General features: G+C 40.1%; 1 protein-coding gene across 1 annotated transcript in view; it reads right to left on the bottom strand.

Annotated features, from left to right (window-relative positions):
• Positions 1-14367, bottom strand: part of PPP2R3B (protein phosphatase 2 regulatory subunit B''beta) — a 34908-nt gene extending 20541 nt beyond the window's left edge. The window contains 1 exon segment of the mRNA XM_081001372.1: positions 13872-14367. Within this exon segment, the coding sequence (XP_080857498.1) occupies positions 13872-14207 (336 nt within the window). The 5' untranslated portion in view covers positions 14208-14367.
• Between the last annotated feature and the right edge of the window lie 429 nt (positions 14368-14796).

Here is a 14796-nt window from a genome sequence, read left to right as displayed (position 1 = left end):
CAAGCTACAAGCGTTCGATTGCCTCTTTGCACATTTCAAGCTGTGACTTCAGAGGAAAAAAGGGGTAGGAGCATCTCACTCTCTGCCTCATGCATATATATAATTATATATACACAAGGCCACATGACATATATATGCTACATACACACACCTCTTTCTCTTTCACCTTAAAATATATGAAGCACAAAATAGCTCAATGGTGCAGTAAACAGATTCAAAAATGTTTCAAGCTTCCTAACAGAGGAACACTGGACTTCTTTTAAAAGGAAACTTCCTTCACACTCTTAAAAAAAGGGGGGGAGAAAGAAAGAAAGAAAGAAAGAAAGAAAGAAAGAAAGAAAAGAAAAGAAAAGAAAATAAGCTGATTGTCCTGCAAATTCTTAATCAGAGACTGCAGGGAGGACACTCACGGATGGTGGGTCCTACTGGATGGACTCCTCCCACAGCAAGAATTCACTCCATGCCTGACTTAATCTACACTATCACTCCAGAAACTGAAGGTAAGCAACTGCACTGAGGTTCTGGTTGATGGACCCATGTACTGGATTAAGCCATATCCTAAAAACACTTTCCATTAAATAACAGCAGCTGAATGTACTCCTAGCATATTTCCAGAAACATGCTACTGAAATCTGAATGTCATGGAAATGCTACTTCATCAGAACAAAAAGTTAGTTCTCAAGTAATCAATGAGTAACACTCGCATATTTTAAAAAACCCAGGAAAGGCCCACAGAATGATGTGATTTTCCTCTCTTCCTCTTTTCATGAAGGTGAAAGAAAGTAGCAAAAAAAAAATCCCACAATATTGTGTCTCTTGCATAAAATTTGTAAACTTTTGCTGCCAAAATCTACCTGTTGTCAGTAGCTAAGGATCCAGAATGGAAGCAGGCTGTGGAAATCCACTATTGCACCTTGAAGAACAATCATTCAGCACTGAATACCACAGCTCGCTTATTTCTATAAACATTATTTGCCCCATCAAGAAGTGTTGCTAGTCTCCTAAGAGACTCAGAGCAAAGGCTCAATAAATGAATTTGCACACTAGCTTTTATGTGTAGATGCAAATTTGAGGTGGCTCCTGCTGTCACATCATAGTTTGGTGTATGCTAGGAGTGGAGGTAGACAGAGGCAGAGAGGATTTTCTGCACCCAGTACACTGCAATGTGGATTGGACCCTCTGTCCCAACCACACAATCTTTGGCAAGGTCTGCTGCTATCAATACCAATTAAAACTACAAGTCTTGTCCTACATGTAACTTGACCCCCTTGTCCCTTTATCATACATATACATCCTTCCTCACCCAATCCAGTCACTGCATATATTTACAACTACCCTGCCACTAGCCGATTATTGCTCACACATGACAACCAACAATAATAGATTGACACAATCTTGGCTACAGCTGGAAATCAAGAAAATGGCCCTCACGTAAGTTAGTCAAGCCAGACATGATGTGTATTTTATCATCAAGAATATATGCATGAAGAAGACTTTTCAGAAAACACGTTTCCATCTCTGAAATGGGCAGAGCACTTATGCATGCAAGATGTAAAAAAGAAAAAAGAAAAAGAATACACACATTAACAGTTTTCTCCGGATGGTGATGACAGACAACAGACTACAAGAAAATTATTGGCTCATGTTCACCCAATAAACTTCCTGGTTACTATCCCCCACCATTCAGTGTGCTGTCCTCCCCACTCCATAGTCACTCCCCTCCCCACACCTTGTAGCTTACTGAGCACAAGTGGGAAGGGCTTGCCTCCCCCCTCTTCTCCTTTGCTTACAGGATGGCTAGGCAAGCCAGAAAGTGCAACACCAGTACTCCCCAACTACCTATCTTAACTTGTCCAGAATGCCCTATAAACAAAGCTTTCACAAAGGGGGAGACACAGAAGATCCAGGCCCAGTGCAAACGTTTCATAGCTTCAGCCCTCTGGGCCACTTACTAACAACACCCCTGGGTCTACCCATATATGTATAAAATGCTGCAGCAGGAAGGCTAGGTTGTTGGGGATTTTGCCACCCTACTTGTATGCCTGCACACATGCATCACTTTTTACTCCAACTTGGTAAGTAAGTTGGGAAGAATAGTATTCAGCAGATTAACATTTCCACTGATGCCTGTGTGAGGAAATGAGGCATTATTATTATTATTATTATGCTGCCCATCTGGGGAGCTCCCAACAAAATATTAAAAACACAATAAAACATCAAAAACTGAAAACTTCTGAAAGTGCAGAAGGGGGGGGGGGGAGATGTGAATAAGATAAAAGTTGACTTTAGCAATTTAGCTTCCAGTGTCAAGCTGCACTCCAGTTGAAAGCAAGATAGTTATTAGATTCCCAGCTTTGAGGAAAAGATTTCACTTTTCTGTCTAACTATGCAATTTTGAAGATGCTCGCATCAACTAAATACAGCTTTGTCAGGGTGGTGAAAGGCAGGGTGAAAAGATTAAACATTAAAATGCATGGTCATCATCAATGTATTATATCTGATTATAAGCAACTAAGATCAGTATTTTCTCCTGATCAGGTTACAATACTATACAGTAGAAAATCATAGTAAGTTGAGATAGTAAGTTGACATTCACTTATTTATAACACGAACTGGATAACATTTATAACAGGATGCTGGACATGAACTTTAAAAATGAATTTCATTATGCAAGATGGCCAGGATAGATAAGTATGCAAATGACTATTAATTGTTTATTTTCTACTGAGCAGTTCCACATTCATAGGCTAAAAAAGGAACACTTATGCTGGGGAAAGTTATATTGTTCAACACCCCACTTTTACATACGAGTAGCAACAATAACAGGAACAAAGTAGCCATATTCAAACGCAGGTGTATTTGTTTTTATACTAACCTAATAAAACCACTTGGGCTTTTCAAAGTTCAAGGCATATCTGGCTAGTCTCCACTCAAACAGCATGAACATCCTCCCCCCAGTCCCTCAAAATATTACACACACACAGTCCAGTCAAACTCATAATGGTAAACAAACCTGGACTTGCTGGAAAGCTTTGAGTCTCTTCTTGAATCTGGAAGGCAGAACAAAATCACATCCCCGAGCTAGCAATGCCAATTCCTTTCGTAGATCAGGATCTTGCCGTAAAGAAATCTCCTTTATCCTCATGTTTTCAGATTTCATATACTGCTTGTGCGTGTACCAGTCCAGGCACTTGAGTTCCAGTAAACAGCAGAGTCCTATTATCACACAGTGCCACTTAAAGCAGCAGCTGCGTTTTACTTCTGTGTTATTCTGAGAGCGAGTTCAACTTAGCCTGCTCCATACATTAAAAGGGAACTTGGCTAGAACTGCGGACACAGATTGGAAAGTCACTTTGGGAGCCTGCCCCTTACTCCAAGCATTCCAAAGTCTTAATGGTATGGTAGAGTATGGAAAAAGACACAAGCCTGTTATAAAAGTGGCACTTCAAAACCATCAATAAAAGTAACTTCCAATTTAGTGAAACCAACCAGGGAGGAACATGAAAATACCAGACGTAGCGGTTTTGTAGCTTCCTCTCTTCCCCTTCCTTTTGTCGCAAGTCACAACTGCTCAAGTCTCAAAGTAGGCTATTGAAGGATTAAGGCTTGCAGGCGCTTCCAAACTTGTAAAGCCCTTTGAGTGTTTTGTATGTCAGAAATGAAAGCCACCTTAAGATAAACTGTGGATCTACGTGCTTGTTTAAAAATAAGCAGCTATAGCAATGCCAAAGCAAAAAATAAAAATAAAAAGCTTAACTCTTTTCTTTTTGGGGGGGATATTTTTTAAGAGGGAACATTGACATGACAATAAATAATGTTTATTATTTGGCAATCAATTACCCTTTATCCTTTATTATTTTTCTGACACATTTGAATGAATATATTTCTTGTACCCTGGTTACCCTAAATCTTGATATGTAATTTATACACATTGGATTTGAATTTGTGTATGTGCGTCTTCATTTACCATATAATGGCTATATCATATACAGCCACAAAAATGGAAATATTATGGATGCCATCCAACAAAATAGTGGGATGCAATGATTACTGGCCACGTAATGGGACCTCTCCTACCTCTCCCATCCTTGTGTATTTGTTTTGAGGGTTCTGCAACCCTACAGTGCAGATCTGGAGAGGTCATGGGGCAGAGGAGAGGAAGGGGAAGTTCTGTTGCTCACTTAGTTGGGTACCATGCTATATAAATTGGAATAAAGTACCAAGTAAATCAAATGTTTCTGAATTCTTCCTAGAAAGTTTGTGACAAGTGTGTGTATGTGTGTTTAAAAGGCAAGTAAGAGTGGGGGGAGAATATGATAGAGGTGTATACAATTATGTATGGTTTGGAGAAGTTAGGAAGCTGCCTCATACTGAGTCAGACCATTGGTGCAACTAAATCAGTAATACAGTGGTACCTCGGGTTCAGAACTTAATTCGTTCTGGAGGTACGTTCTTAACCTGAAACTATTCTTAATCTGAGGTACCACTTTAGCTAATGGGGCCTGCCACTGCCGTGCGATTTCTATTCTCATTCTGAAGCAAAGTTCTTAACCTGAGGTACTATTTCTGGGTTAGCAGACTCTATAACCTGAAGCATCTGTAACCCGGGGTACCACTGTATCTACACTGACTGGCTCTTCTGGGTTTCAGACAGGAGTCTTTTCCAGCCCTACCTGGAGAAACCAAGGATTGAACCTAAGATGCTGTGCTAATTAGTGGTGTCCACTCCTGTTGAGGCATTTTTCTCCCCCTCTCATTATGTTAGAACTAGGGGCAACCTATGAAGCTAAATAATAGAGGAGACTCAGGACTAGAAGCAATTCTTCATAGGTACATTTTGAACTATGGAATTCCCTTCCACAATATGTACTAATGGCTACAAACTTGAATGGTTTTAGAGGATTATATAAATTTATGGTAGATAATGATTGTTGCTGAGGTTCACAAGCAGGAGAGAACTATTCTGATCATGGGTTTGTAACCTTTCAACTGACACTTGTCTAGCCGCTATGAGAACAGAAAGGTGAAATAAATAGGCCTGGCCTGATGCAGCAGCACTGTTCTTATGTAAGATCAGTGATGGCCTGATGTTAAGAGTGAGTCAGCTGAATCACATTCCATTAATATAATGAGAAATCAGGGAGGGAATAGCTTCTATGGCTTCTAGTTAGAAAATGGTTCAATGGACTGATTTGAAACTTTACAGTGTAAGAGAGAGATGTTTGAGGATGGTTCATGCCAATTTTGGTTAGACAGGGTATGAAATGAATTATTTTGAATGGGTTGAGCAGTTGATGAAAGTCACTAGCATGTTGAAAGGTGCTGTGCCTTTTCTTGCATACACTTTGCTGGTTTTCTGGAAATATTTTTCTTTTCTTAGGGGAAATGGTTTGTTGTTAGGTCAAAGAAAATGTCCAGTATGCTTGGTGTAGTTTTTATTTAAAAGGCATTATTCTGCCCAATGTTAGTCTCTGGAAGTTTAGAATGTTGCTGTTACTAGGCAAGATTCTCAAAGCAAAGGGCTCAGTATAAAAGACTTGAAGCATTTACCATCCAGGTAGGCCAGGAAGTTAGAAATTAGGTGGGAAAGGAGATGTGGAGAAGAAATCACAGGAGGCAAGTGAAAATAGTTTGAGAGGCATGGGTGGGAGGGATATCTGAGACATGCAGCGGCTGGATTTCTGAAGGGCAACGTTTGAAGGCAAAGGAGAAGGCAAAGGGAGAAAAGAGGAACCAATGTTTTTTTCCAGTTGGAAGCCTTGCATTAGAGGGAAGAATTGAATGTGGGGAGCAGGGCTGCCCCAATTGAACACTGTGAAGATTCCATTCAGTACTTTCTCATATTCATTTTTACTGTCTGCTGCTTGTTTACTTCCTCTCCTTTACAACTGTGTCTATGTCTTGGACAGCTGATCAAGATCAGAAGGATCACTATCGTGTCCCCTGGAATGCAAGGGATATCACCCAGCCAAGGAGATGAGTCTGTGTGCCTTCACCTCAGCCAAAAGTACAGGCAGTGGCTCTCTCTCCAACAGCATAACTGGGAGAGACAACTTTGAAATGCTGGCATCCTAGGCGGTTGGCTAATGGGGATAGCCCTGCCAGGAAGAACAGTTTAGCTTTCTGAAAGGGGAGCAAATTGGCAAGCATATACACAAGCATAGCTGAGATTTGTGACTTAAGAGTAAAATACTACCAGAATGGATCTGGTTCCAATCCCTATACAGTAAGCCTGCAACTTACATGGGGGTTACATTCTGGAGATCGTGCCTAAAGCTGCAAGTGTGTGTAGTCAGAATACATTGGATTCAATGGGGCTGCCAAAGTCTTTTTGCCCCTGACACATGCCCTCTTTCTAATTAAAAATTAAAAAAAATAATTGTCAAGCATGTAAAGCTGAATGTACACAACTTAAATGCTTCTAAGTTGCAGGGTGACTGTATTGCTTTAGCAGACAGTGAGATTTCACTTAATCCAAAAGAGTAGCTTGTAAAAGCAAGAATTTAACACACAAAACAAACTTTAAGGCTTTCCTTATGTTCAATGAAAAGTTGTCGAAGGTACAGCCTGTTCAATTATATCCTGCTGAGCAGAATATGAGTTATTGAAGTAACTGGAAAGCAGCTGCTAATTCTTCTGAAAAAATCAAAAAAACTTCAAGAAAAACTATGTCACTCTCATTCTCCAGCAAACTAATATAACTGTGGGATTATCTTGCTTGATCATTTCCATATAATGGCAGTGCAATAGGCAGGAAAAGACAAGTCTATCAAAGGCCAGCTAGCTCCCTGTTTAGGAAGGGAAAGGAAACCCTCCCTGGGTGATGCATGTTGTGTTATCTTTGTCGTCTAAACAGATCCATCATAGCAAAGAGAGTGTCAAGGGTTTTAAAACCTAGAGGAGAAAACCTAATGTTGAGAAAGAGCCTGCAACTAAATACTGTAACCACAATTTGGAGGTTTGTGTCTCCCTGCAGTGAGGGCATAGAAAAGAGTCTGTGATCCTGATGCCTGCTTCTAGTTTCTCCTTGACAGGGGGAGAGGCTGGTAGAATACATAGCATCTCATCAGGCCCAGAAAGGGAGCTGAATCAACTACTTCTTTTCCCACACACAATTGGTTTGAGTGGTCAGTTTTAGGCACCAATATTTTTCACACAGATAACCCGATATTGAGGATTTTGAAAACATGTTGTTTTGGAATTTGCTTCCAGAAGGAAGCATATTTGCCTGTTTAAAAATCTCACTCAACTTCTAGACCCTTCTTGCCATCTTTCTGCTGACAGATGTCTGCTGGTGAAGACAAGAGAAAGGTCCTTTTCAATTGTGACATTTTGAACCAGTGTTCAAAACTCCCATTGTGCTATGCACATTTTGCAACAGGGAATTTAATTAGTGCTAGCAGTTTCTGAGCTCTGGGCGCAGTACTGCATCTAAGATTTCAGATTAAAACTGCAGAGTGGAAGGAAAGGAAGAACTTTTTCTGCCTCCCCACTTCCAGCTAATCCATGAAGACTGAAGAAGAGACCCTTTTAAGAATATTAGGGGGGTGGGCAGGGGAAGGATTGGACCATATGAAAAATGAATAAAAAATATTTTATTTGCAGTTCATTCATTTTTAGCTTTGTATTGTTATTAAAAAAGTGCACCTAGACACTCCATTGTTGTGCCCATAACCTAGGTTTAAGGTGCCATTTAGCTCCTAGCTTTCATATCTCAGTTTCTAACACTGCCATGAAGCTCCCTGGGTGACCTTGGGCCAGTCACTGCCTCTCAGCCTAACTTACCTCACAGGGTTGTTGTGAGGATGAAATAGGGAGAGGGAGAGAACCATGTATGCCACCTTAAGCTCCCTGGATAAAAGGTGGGATCCAAATGTATTGAAATAAATAAAGCCAGGCAATATTTTGTAGCAAGCCTGCACATCAGTCTGTGTATATAAATTATAATTGCAAAATATCATTAAAGAGCCAGACCCAGAGATTCGGCCTGAAACGCTCCTCAGTGAACCCTAACAATGTCTCCTCACTATTACACCCACAGGAAGCATCTCTGGCAAGGGAGGGAGGGAGGGAGGGGACACCTTAAAAAGAGGTCCCTTTAAGGTCAACTTTCACACTGAAGGAAATGGCATTATGCTCAAAATTATATGATAATCACACAGGTAGGCAGATAATTCCGGATTCCTTCCAACAGATATCTAACACAAAACAGCCAAGAAATGGGAGGGAAATATTCACAGAAGAACTCAGTGTGGATGAGAATTCACCTGGGTTCTATACTCTCTGTCGGCATCCCAAGGAAAGGAATTACCGGTAAATCTATGAAAGACCAAAGAATATCCTATCTGGAGGCACAGAAAGAACTCAGAAAAACTTTACCAGAAAAAAGAAAAAACTAAGAAATGCAAGCATTGGCAAGACAAATCAACGGACAAAAGTGGCTGAAGTTAAGAGCAGCAGTTCATTCATTTCAGCTTTAGTGCCTAGACATTGCATTGTTGCGCCCATAACCTAGGCTTAAGGTGCCACATACCGGGTAGCTCCTAGCTTTCATATCTCAGTTTCTAACACTGCATAGTTTCCTCAATGCCTGCTTTTAAGCATAGACATAAATCAAGACATAGACATATCAAGGTAATTCATCATAAATAATCTGTCATGTTTTTAAACTAATCCTTTCAAAAATGTCTTTACTGAATATAAAGCTTTTTTGGGGGGGAACTATATTATAATAAATTGCACAGGTACCACCTTAATATAAGTAACACTTCTGAATAGACATGTATAGGATTGCCCTGGAAAACTTGCAGTTTTGGCCTTCAGAGCCTCACTTTAATTATAGCGTCAGAACCATTTCCTGTACGTTCTGTTCTGCTGCTTCCATGGAGTTATTGCAATTTAGGGAATGGAAGCCTGGAATGCAAAGTCAGCTTTTTAAAAGCCACACATAATACTTCTGTGCAGCTTTAAAAGCTGAGTGCACCAGAATTGCAGAACATGAGCAGAGAATGCCCAACATACTATGTAGACACTATTTAGAACAGGGCCAACCAATTGCACACAACCAGAAGTGCAGTCATAGCAATATTATCCCCCTGCCCCACAAAACAAGTGGTTGTACGTTAATCAAGTAAGAATTAACAATAATAATAATAATAATAATAATAATAATAATATCCATTCCCCTAGCAGGACTCCTGCGTTTTAGAAGCTCAAGCACAGCTTTCCTTTATGTAAAGGACTCTATATGAAATAGAGTAATGAATAGAAGATGCTAGTTTGGTAAGTTGAAGTACATGGTATATGTTTGTTGAAAACCTTTCTTTTCTCTCAAGCCTTCTAAAAAAATGTCTTGGTTTTTATGTTTCAACAATTCTATGAACAGTATTGTGTTTTAAATTCTATTTCTGTACACTGCTTGGAGTATTCTCTGGAAGTACAATGGTTTATACATTATGAAAAAAACAAATTATGTCTTAGCACTTAAGAACCATAGGCAATGTTCTGCTAATACAATGGGACTTTATTCCTTCTTCCTGATGTAGCCCTTATGTCCTCCTTTATAAATCTGCTTGGGGCCCCTCCAGAATGGCAAGAGCTGGGTGGAAAATCAGCAGAATTGTCGACACACCCACCCTCACCCTGATTGTTCAAAGAACCTTTTGGATTCAACCAGCATCTAGAAAATGTAATTTTCCTAATTTCTAGAAGTTGATAAAAACAAACCACAATCCTAAACATTTGCAATACTATGGCCTGGCCTGATTGTAATGCTATGGCAAACTATAGTGTAGCATGAATAATCAAGTGTGCTGGAGCACAACAAGAAAATTGTGGCTGCTTCACTCCTGCCTTGCTATTGGGAGCTAAGCCAGTTTACATCTGAAACCACACTCAAGGTTTGTATTGCTCTAAACAAACCATGAGCTATAACCAAAGTTTGTCTTGGCTTACCACTTGTGCTTTGTCGCCCTCATTGTGGATATACAACAGTTTTTCTTGCTTACACTGGGATCTCTTTAGTATGATGAACAGGGATAGCAAACATGTATCTTTAAGAATAGAAAATCTATTTTTAGCAAGATGATTAGCAGGAGGAATCTGATGCTTGCCCTTGAAGACAACTGTTCACATAAGCTATATTTCATAAGAAAGGTATGTATTCCCATTGCCACTGGGATGAAATTTTTTAATTAAACGCAAACTTATTTATGGCTCAGTATCCACCATCCTTAGTTTGAAGAGCATGGCCAGAACAGTTCTCCCAATCTAACACTCTCCTTCAAGGTTTAACTCAAATGCTTCCTGTCACTCTTCTCAACTGGATATGGCACAGGGCAAGTCGTCAGTATGGTACCCATTGACACATGTGTGTCTGCAGAGGTCTTCTTTGGCACCTGCAGGGTCCCCCCCCCCCACACCCATCCTTCCTCCATTGATATTAGGCTTGAAAAAGCCCATCCACTGGCTTTTTAAAAAAGGCTTCTTTCAAGCCTAATTGTAACAGGGAAGGGACAACTTTGAGGGTCCCAAGTAGGGAGGTAACAATTAATCATTCCCTCTCTCATTGCAATTGGGCTTGGGGGAAAAGCGTTGTCTCCAATGGAAGGTTTATTCCAAGCCTAAACATTGCAGGGTGTGTGTGGGTGTGTGTGTGTGTGTGTGTGCGCGCGTGCAGATCTTGCTGGGGTTGAAATTAGCTAGATTTTTTTTTAATACAAAAGCATGGAAGATGAACCATAAACCCAACATATCTAATTAGAGAGTTATGAGAACAACTGGGAATTATCAAAGTGACAAAAAGGTTAAGGAAATACAAGCCAAATAAGAGATATATACACAACAATTAGAAGCTTTGTGCAATGTCAGAACTGCAACTGACGTTAGCAAGGAGCTGCTTCCTTTCTAAACAGCCAAAACTGCATAGACAGAGCTATATAACTGTTATAAGCAGTGCAACTGTATCCCCTCCTTGTGTGTTATGTCTTGTTTAGGTTGTAATTTTGACAGTGGAGACTGTTTTAGTACTGATGTTTGTAAGTTGCTCCAAGAGCCTTTTTAAATATCTTAAGTGAATGTATGATTACATGGAAATAGCTGGAATAGGGACTGATTACATGTAGTGCTTATAAATACTGCATATGGGAAATATGCTTATATCCATTCTATACTTACACAAACATGCTCCAATTGTGTATTTTCCCCCTTTGCATTTTCCTCCCATAAGCCCCTCAATGCTTACAAGAATACTGTAACTAATCAGCAGGTTTTACTCCCAAGAGATTACATTTTGAATGCTCACAAACTGTACTATCACACTAATTTGCACCATTTGCAGCTTCATAGCAGCCTCCACTAGCCCAGCAGCACCCTAGCACTTTGTCAAGATATCTGCAATACCAGAACTAGACAAGGTGCTATCAGGACTGTTGCTACCATTCAAACCATCAGCATATAAACTGAAGGAGAAAATGGAGACACATTTTTGGTATTGATTGTTTCCGGGACAAGCTCATTGGAAGAGAGAGAGAAAAATTAAGTAGTTTTCTATTGGCTGGGGCTAGATATGATTATATTTTTCCAAATTACTGTTTCTCCTCAGGACCTTAAGAGGTGGGTTAGAATTTTTTTTAAAAAAAATTTGATCAAATATTGGCCTTGCTCCCTGCCCCCACGCAACAAGACAGTGTGCGAACTGCGGGTTCTATGTCAAAGTACTCTTGCAGCCACCCTGGAGCGTCACAGTTTCCCCACCCATGCCCTAGAAAGTAAAGTGGCATTATGAAACTGGTTGTCAGCTTATAACATAGAGTACTGGTCAGTTGCTAAATATAAAAACAACTGTTTAAGAACTAGTACTTGAGTTTGAGGGACGTGGGTGGCGCTGTGGGTTAAACCACAGAGCCTAGGACTTGCCGATCTGAAGGTCGGCGGTTCGAATCCCCGCGACAGGGTGAGCTCCCATTGCTCGGTCCCTGCTCCTGCCAACCTAGCAGTTTGAAAGCACGTCAAAGTGCAAGTAGATAAATAGGTACTGCTCCGGCGGGAAGGTAAATGGTGTTTCCGTGTGCTGCTCTGGTTCGCCAGAAGCGGCTTAGTCATGCTGGCCACATGACCCGAAGGCTGTACGCCGGCCCCCTCGGCCAATAAAGTGAGATGAGCACCGCAACCCCAGAGTCGGCCACGACTGGACCTAATGGTCAGGGGTCCCTTTACCTTTACTTGAGTTTGATTTTTCTTCTTCCTTTCCTGTCCCTTCCCCCTTGTGTGTTGCTTTTTTATATTATATATTGTAAACCTTAAGGCAGGAACAGCCTTGTTTTTATTGACTGCATGTAAGCCATCCTGGGAACCCTTTTAGTTGAAGATTGGGGTACAAATGCTCTACATAAAATCATCATCATACTGATCTTTTACAAGATAAATATCAAAACTACAGTCCACTTCATATTTCAAAGAGTGTTTCGGGATATTTCACAGTGTATCATTCTTAATATGTGAATACTACAGTTAGAAGCAGTAGACATAGTAATAAAATAAGCTCTAATTCTGGTTTTCATTTACAGCATTCCGCACTATTTGAAGTCCTTCGTGAATGGAGGAAGCCCTAACAAGCAAAGAACGTTCATTACAAACAAAGTCACTAATGAGGCCATGCTTGTGGTTCTGTACCATCAGTGATGCCTGGTATGCTATTCACTAGACAGAGACCATTAACAGCTGATGCAAGGTGCCATACAAGGGAGCAAGTGCTGACAACTACAATAAATAAATAAATTCACAGGCTATAAATAGCTCATATCTGAAGGAACTGAGGAAATGGTATCAGCTGCATGGCATTCTGAATACTGCCACAGCTGTTAGGTTCTTTGCTCTGCTAGAGTGTAAAAGAGTGTAAAAAACTGAAGTTCAACATAACAATAAAGGAAGACAGAAGACAAGGCCTGAGAGACAGCCAATACAATAGGTGGAAGTCAACGCTAGCTCTGCTCAAGAGCAGACACATTGGTGTTAATAAACATGACAGTTAGACCCATTGAAATTAACCTAGTCTGAGTAAGGTTCAGTTGGAAGCAACTCAGTGCTACTGCCATCAGCAATGAAACTTATTTCATATTAGTGATTCATCATAAGCATTTCCATGTCTGCTAGTGATATGCTGGAACAACTGCCGATACCCCACAACCTCACTACCTAAATGTTTACAAGTTATAGGGTTGAGCACTTAAAAGTCACTTCTATTGTTTGTTACAAAACCAATTGTAGTAACACCAAATACACATAATAGTCACTATTTTCCCCCATAAGATACTTTTATGATTTCTGCTTTTCCCATGCCTAGAAAGTACGGGCCTGAGCAGCTCTTTTCAGTTTGCTACACTGCTTTCCCAGGGAAAATGTGCTCTTTATAGAGCTGAATTGGAGCACACATCAATCTGCAAAAAAACCCAACTGACCTTTGGTTCAATTCATTGGTAAAGATCAGGTTTCCCCAGGGGGAATGCAGCAGGACAAGTGAAAATCTGGATGAGCCCTCATTTCCAGTTTATAATGGGGAAAAACAGCTGTATGGAATTTCCTACAGACCGACATGCTCAAGTCACCTCTAGATTTTATTTTAAAAGGCTGATATTTTTTTCAAAAACAAAGAAGATTCTTGCACTCTATGATACCTACAAGGACATTTTATTATTGATTTGGGGTTAAATGTTCATTGCACTAGTAAACCATGTGTAGCTCACAGCAGATGAAATCAACCTTTACAGCCCTTATTTGTGTCCAAAATGACAAAAATTGGTGAGTACTATAAAGCAAACATTCATAGCTTATCTTAAATGGGCTTACCTGCCGAAATAGCAAAAACCACTTACACTTTTGGTGCTTGAAGATCTGCGTTTACCTCGAATATTAGAAAAGCTCCTTGGGCTTGTTGGCGTCCCCAGTGGGAGAGCAGTAGATAGATGAGGAGGGCTTGTAGGAGTCAAAGTAGACATCAAATTCCCCAGCATGCTTTGCTTCGAGACACAATTTATATGGCCAAGAATATGTTCATTGTTCCCAGCATCACCACTACCGATTTCAATCTTCTCCTTGTTAGTTATACTTCTTAAGCAGTCCTTGAGCATCACCTGAGTTGAGGCATCACTCAACCAGCGCAAAAAGAGTTCGTCCACTTTCATTTTTACTACAGGCTTCAGAACTGGCATTTTTTCTCCCTTTCTCTGTTTTATGCCTCAACAAAATGGCTGCAGTTCTCAATTCAGATTCTAGAGTTTTCCACCTTACTTCCTGGAAAAACCCCACAGTATTTCTTCAGAACTTCTGATGTAATGCTGTCGTTCATTTATATTCTGCTTTTTGGGTCAAAGGAACATAAAGCAGTGAGAAGCATATTAATACCAAAGAAATATACAACAAACACACCATGAATACAATTAAAACATAAAATAACCACCAATCATACTGGATATGCACCCAAGGAGTTGCATTCATGCCCTTGCCACTGATACAGCTTCCCAACCTACCACTTCTCACTTGGAAGCCAGGTTAACTCATCTCTCATGACCCTTTTTGCACTGGCTGCTTCACAAGTATTAGTGTAGGAGAGATTTCAGAGATAGGTATAAACAGTAATGATGATGCCCTGGTGTGATGGTTTTATTATCCTTTATTTTATTCCTTTTTATCCTTGATTCTGGTTTATACTGAGTGTGTTTAACATGCATAGCATAATACATAGCATACATAGCATAATACGTTTTTATTTATAAATATGACTTATTATATATCTTTGTT

This window comes from Podarcis pityusensis (genome assembly GCF_964106645.2).
Source record: "Podarcis pityusensis genome assembly, chromosome: 4".
Taxonomy (NCBI): Eukaryota; Metazoa; Chordata; class Lepidosauria; order Squamata; family Lacertidae; genus Podarcis; species Podarcis pityusensis.
This window is presented reverse-complemented; position numbering and strand designations above follow the sequence as displayed.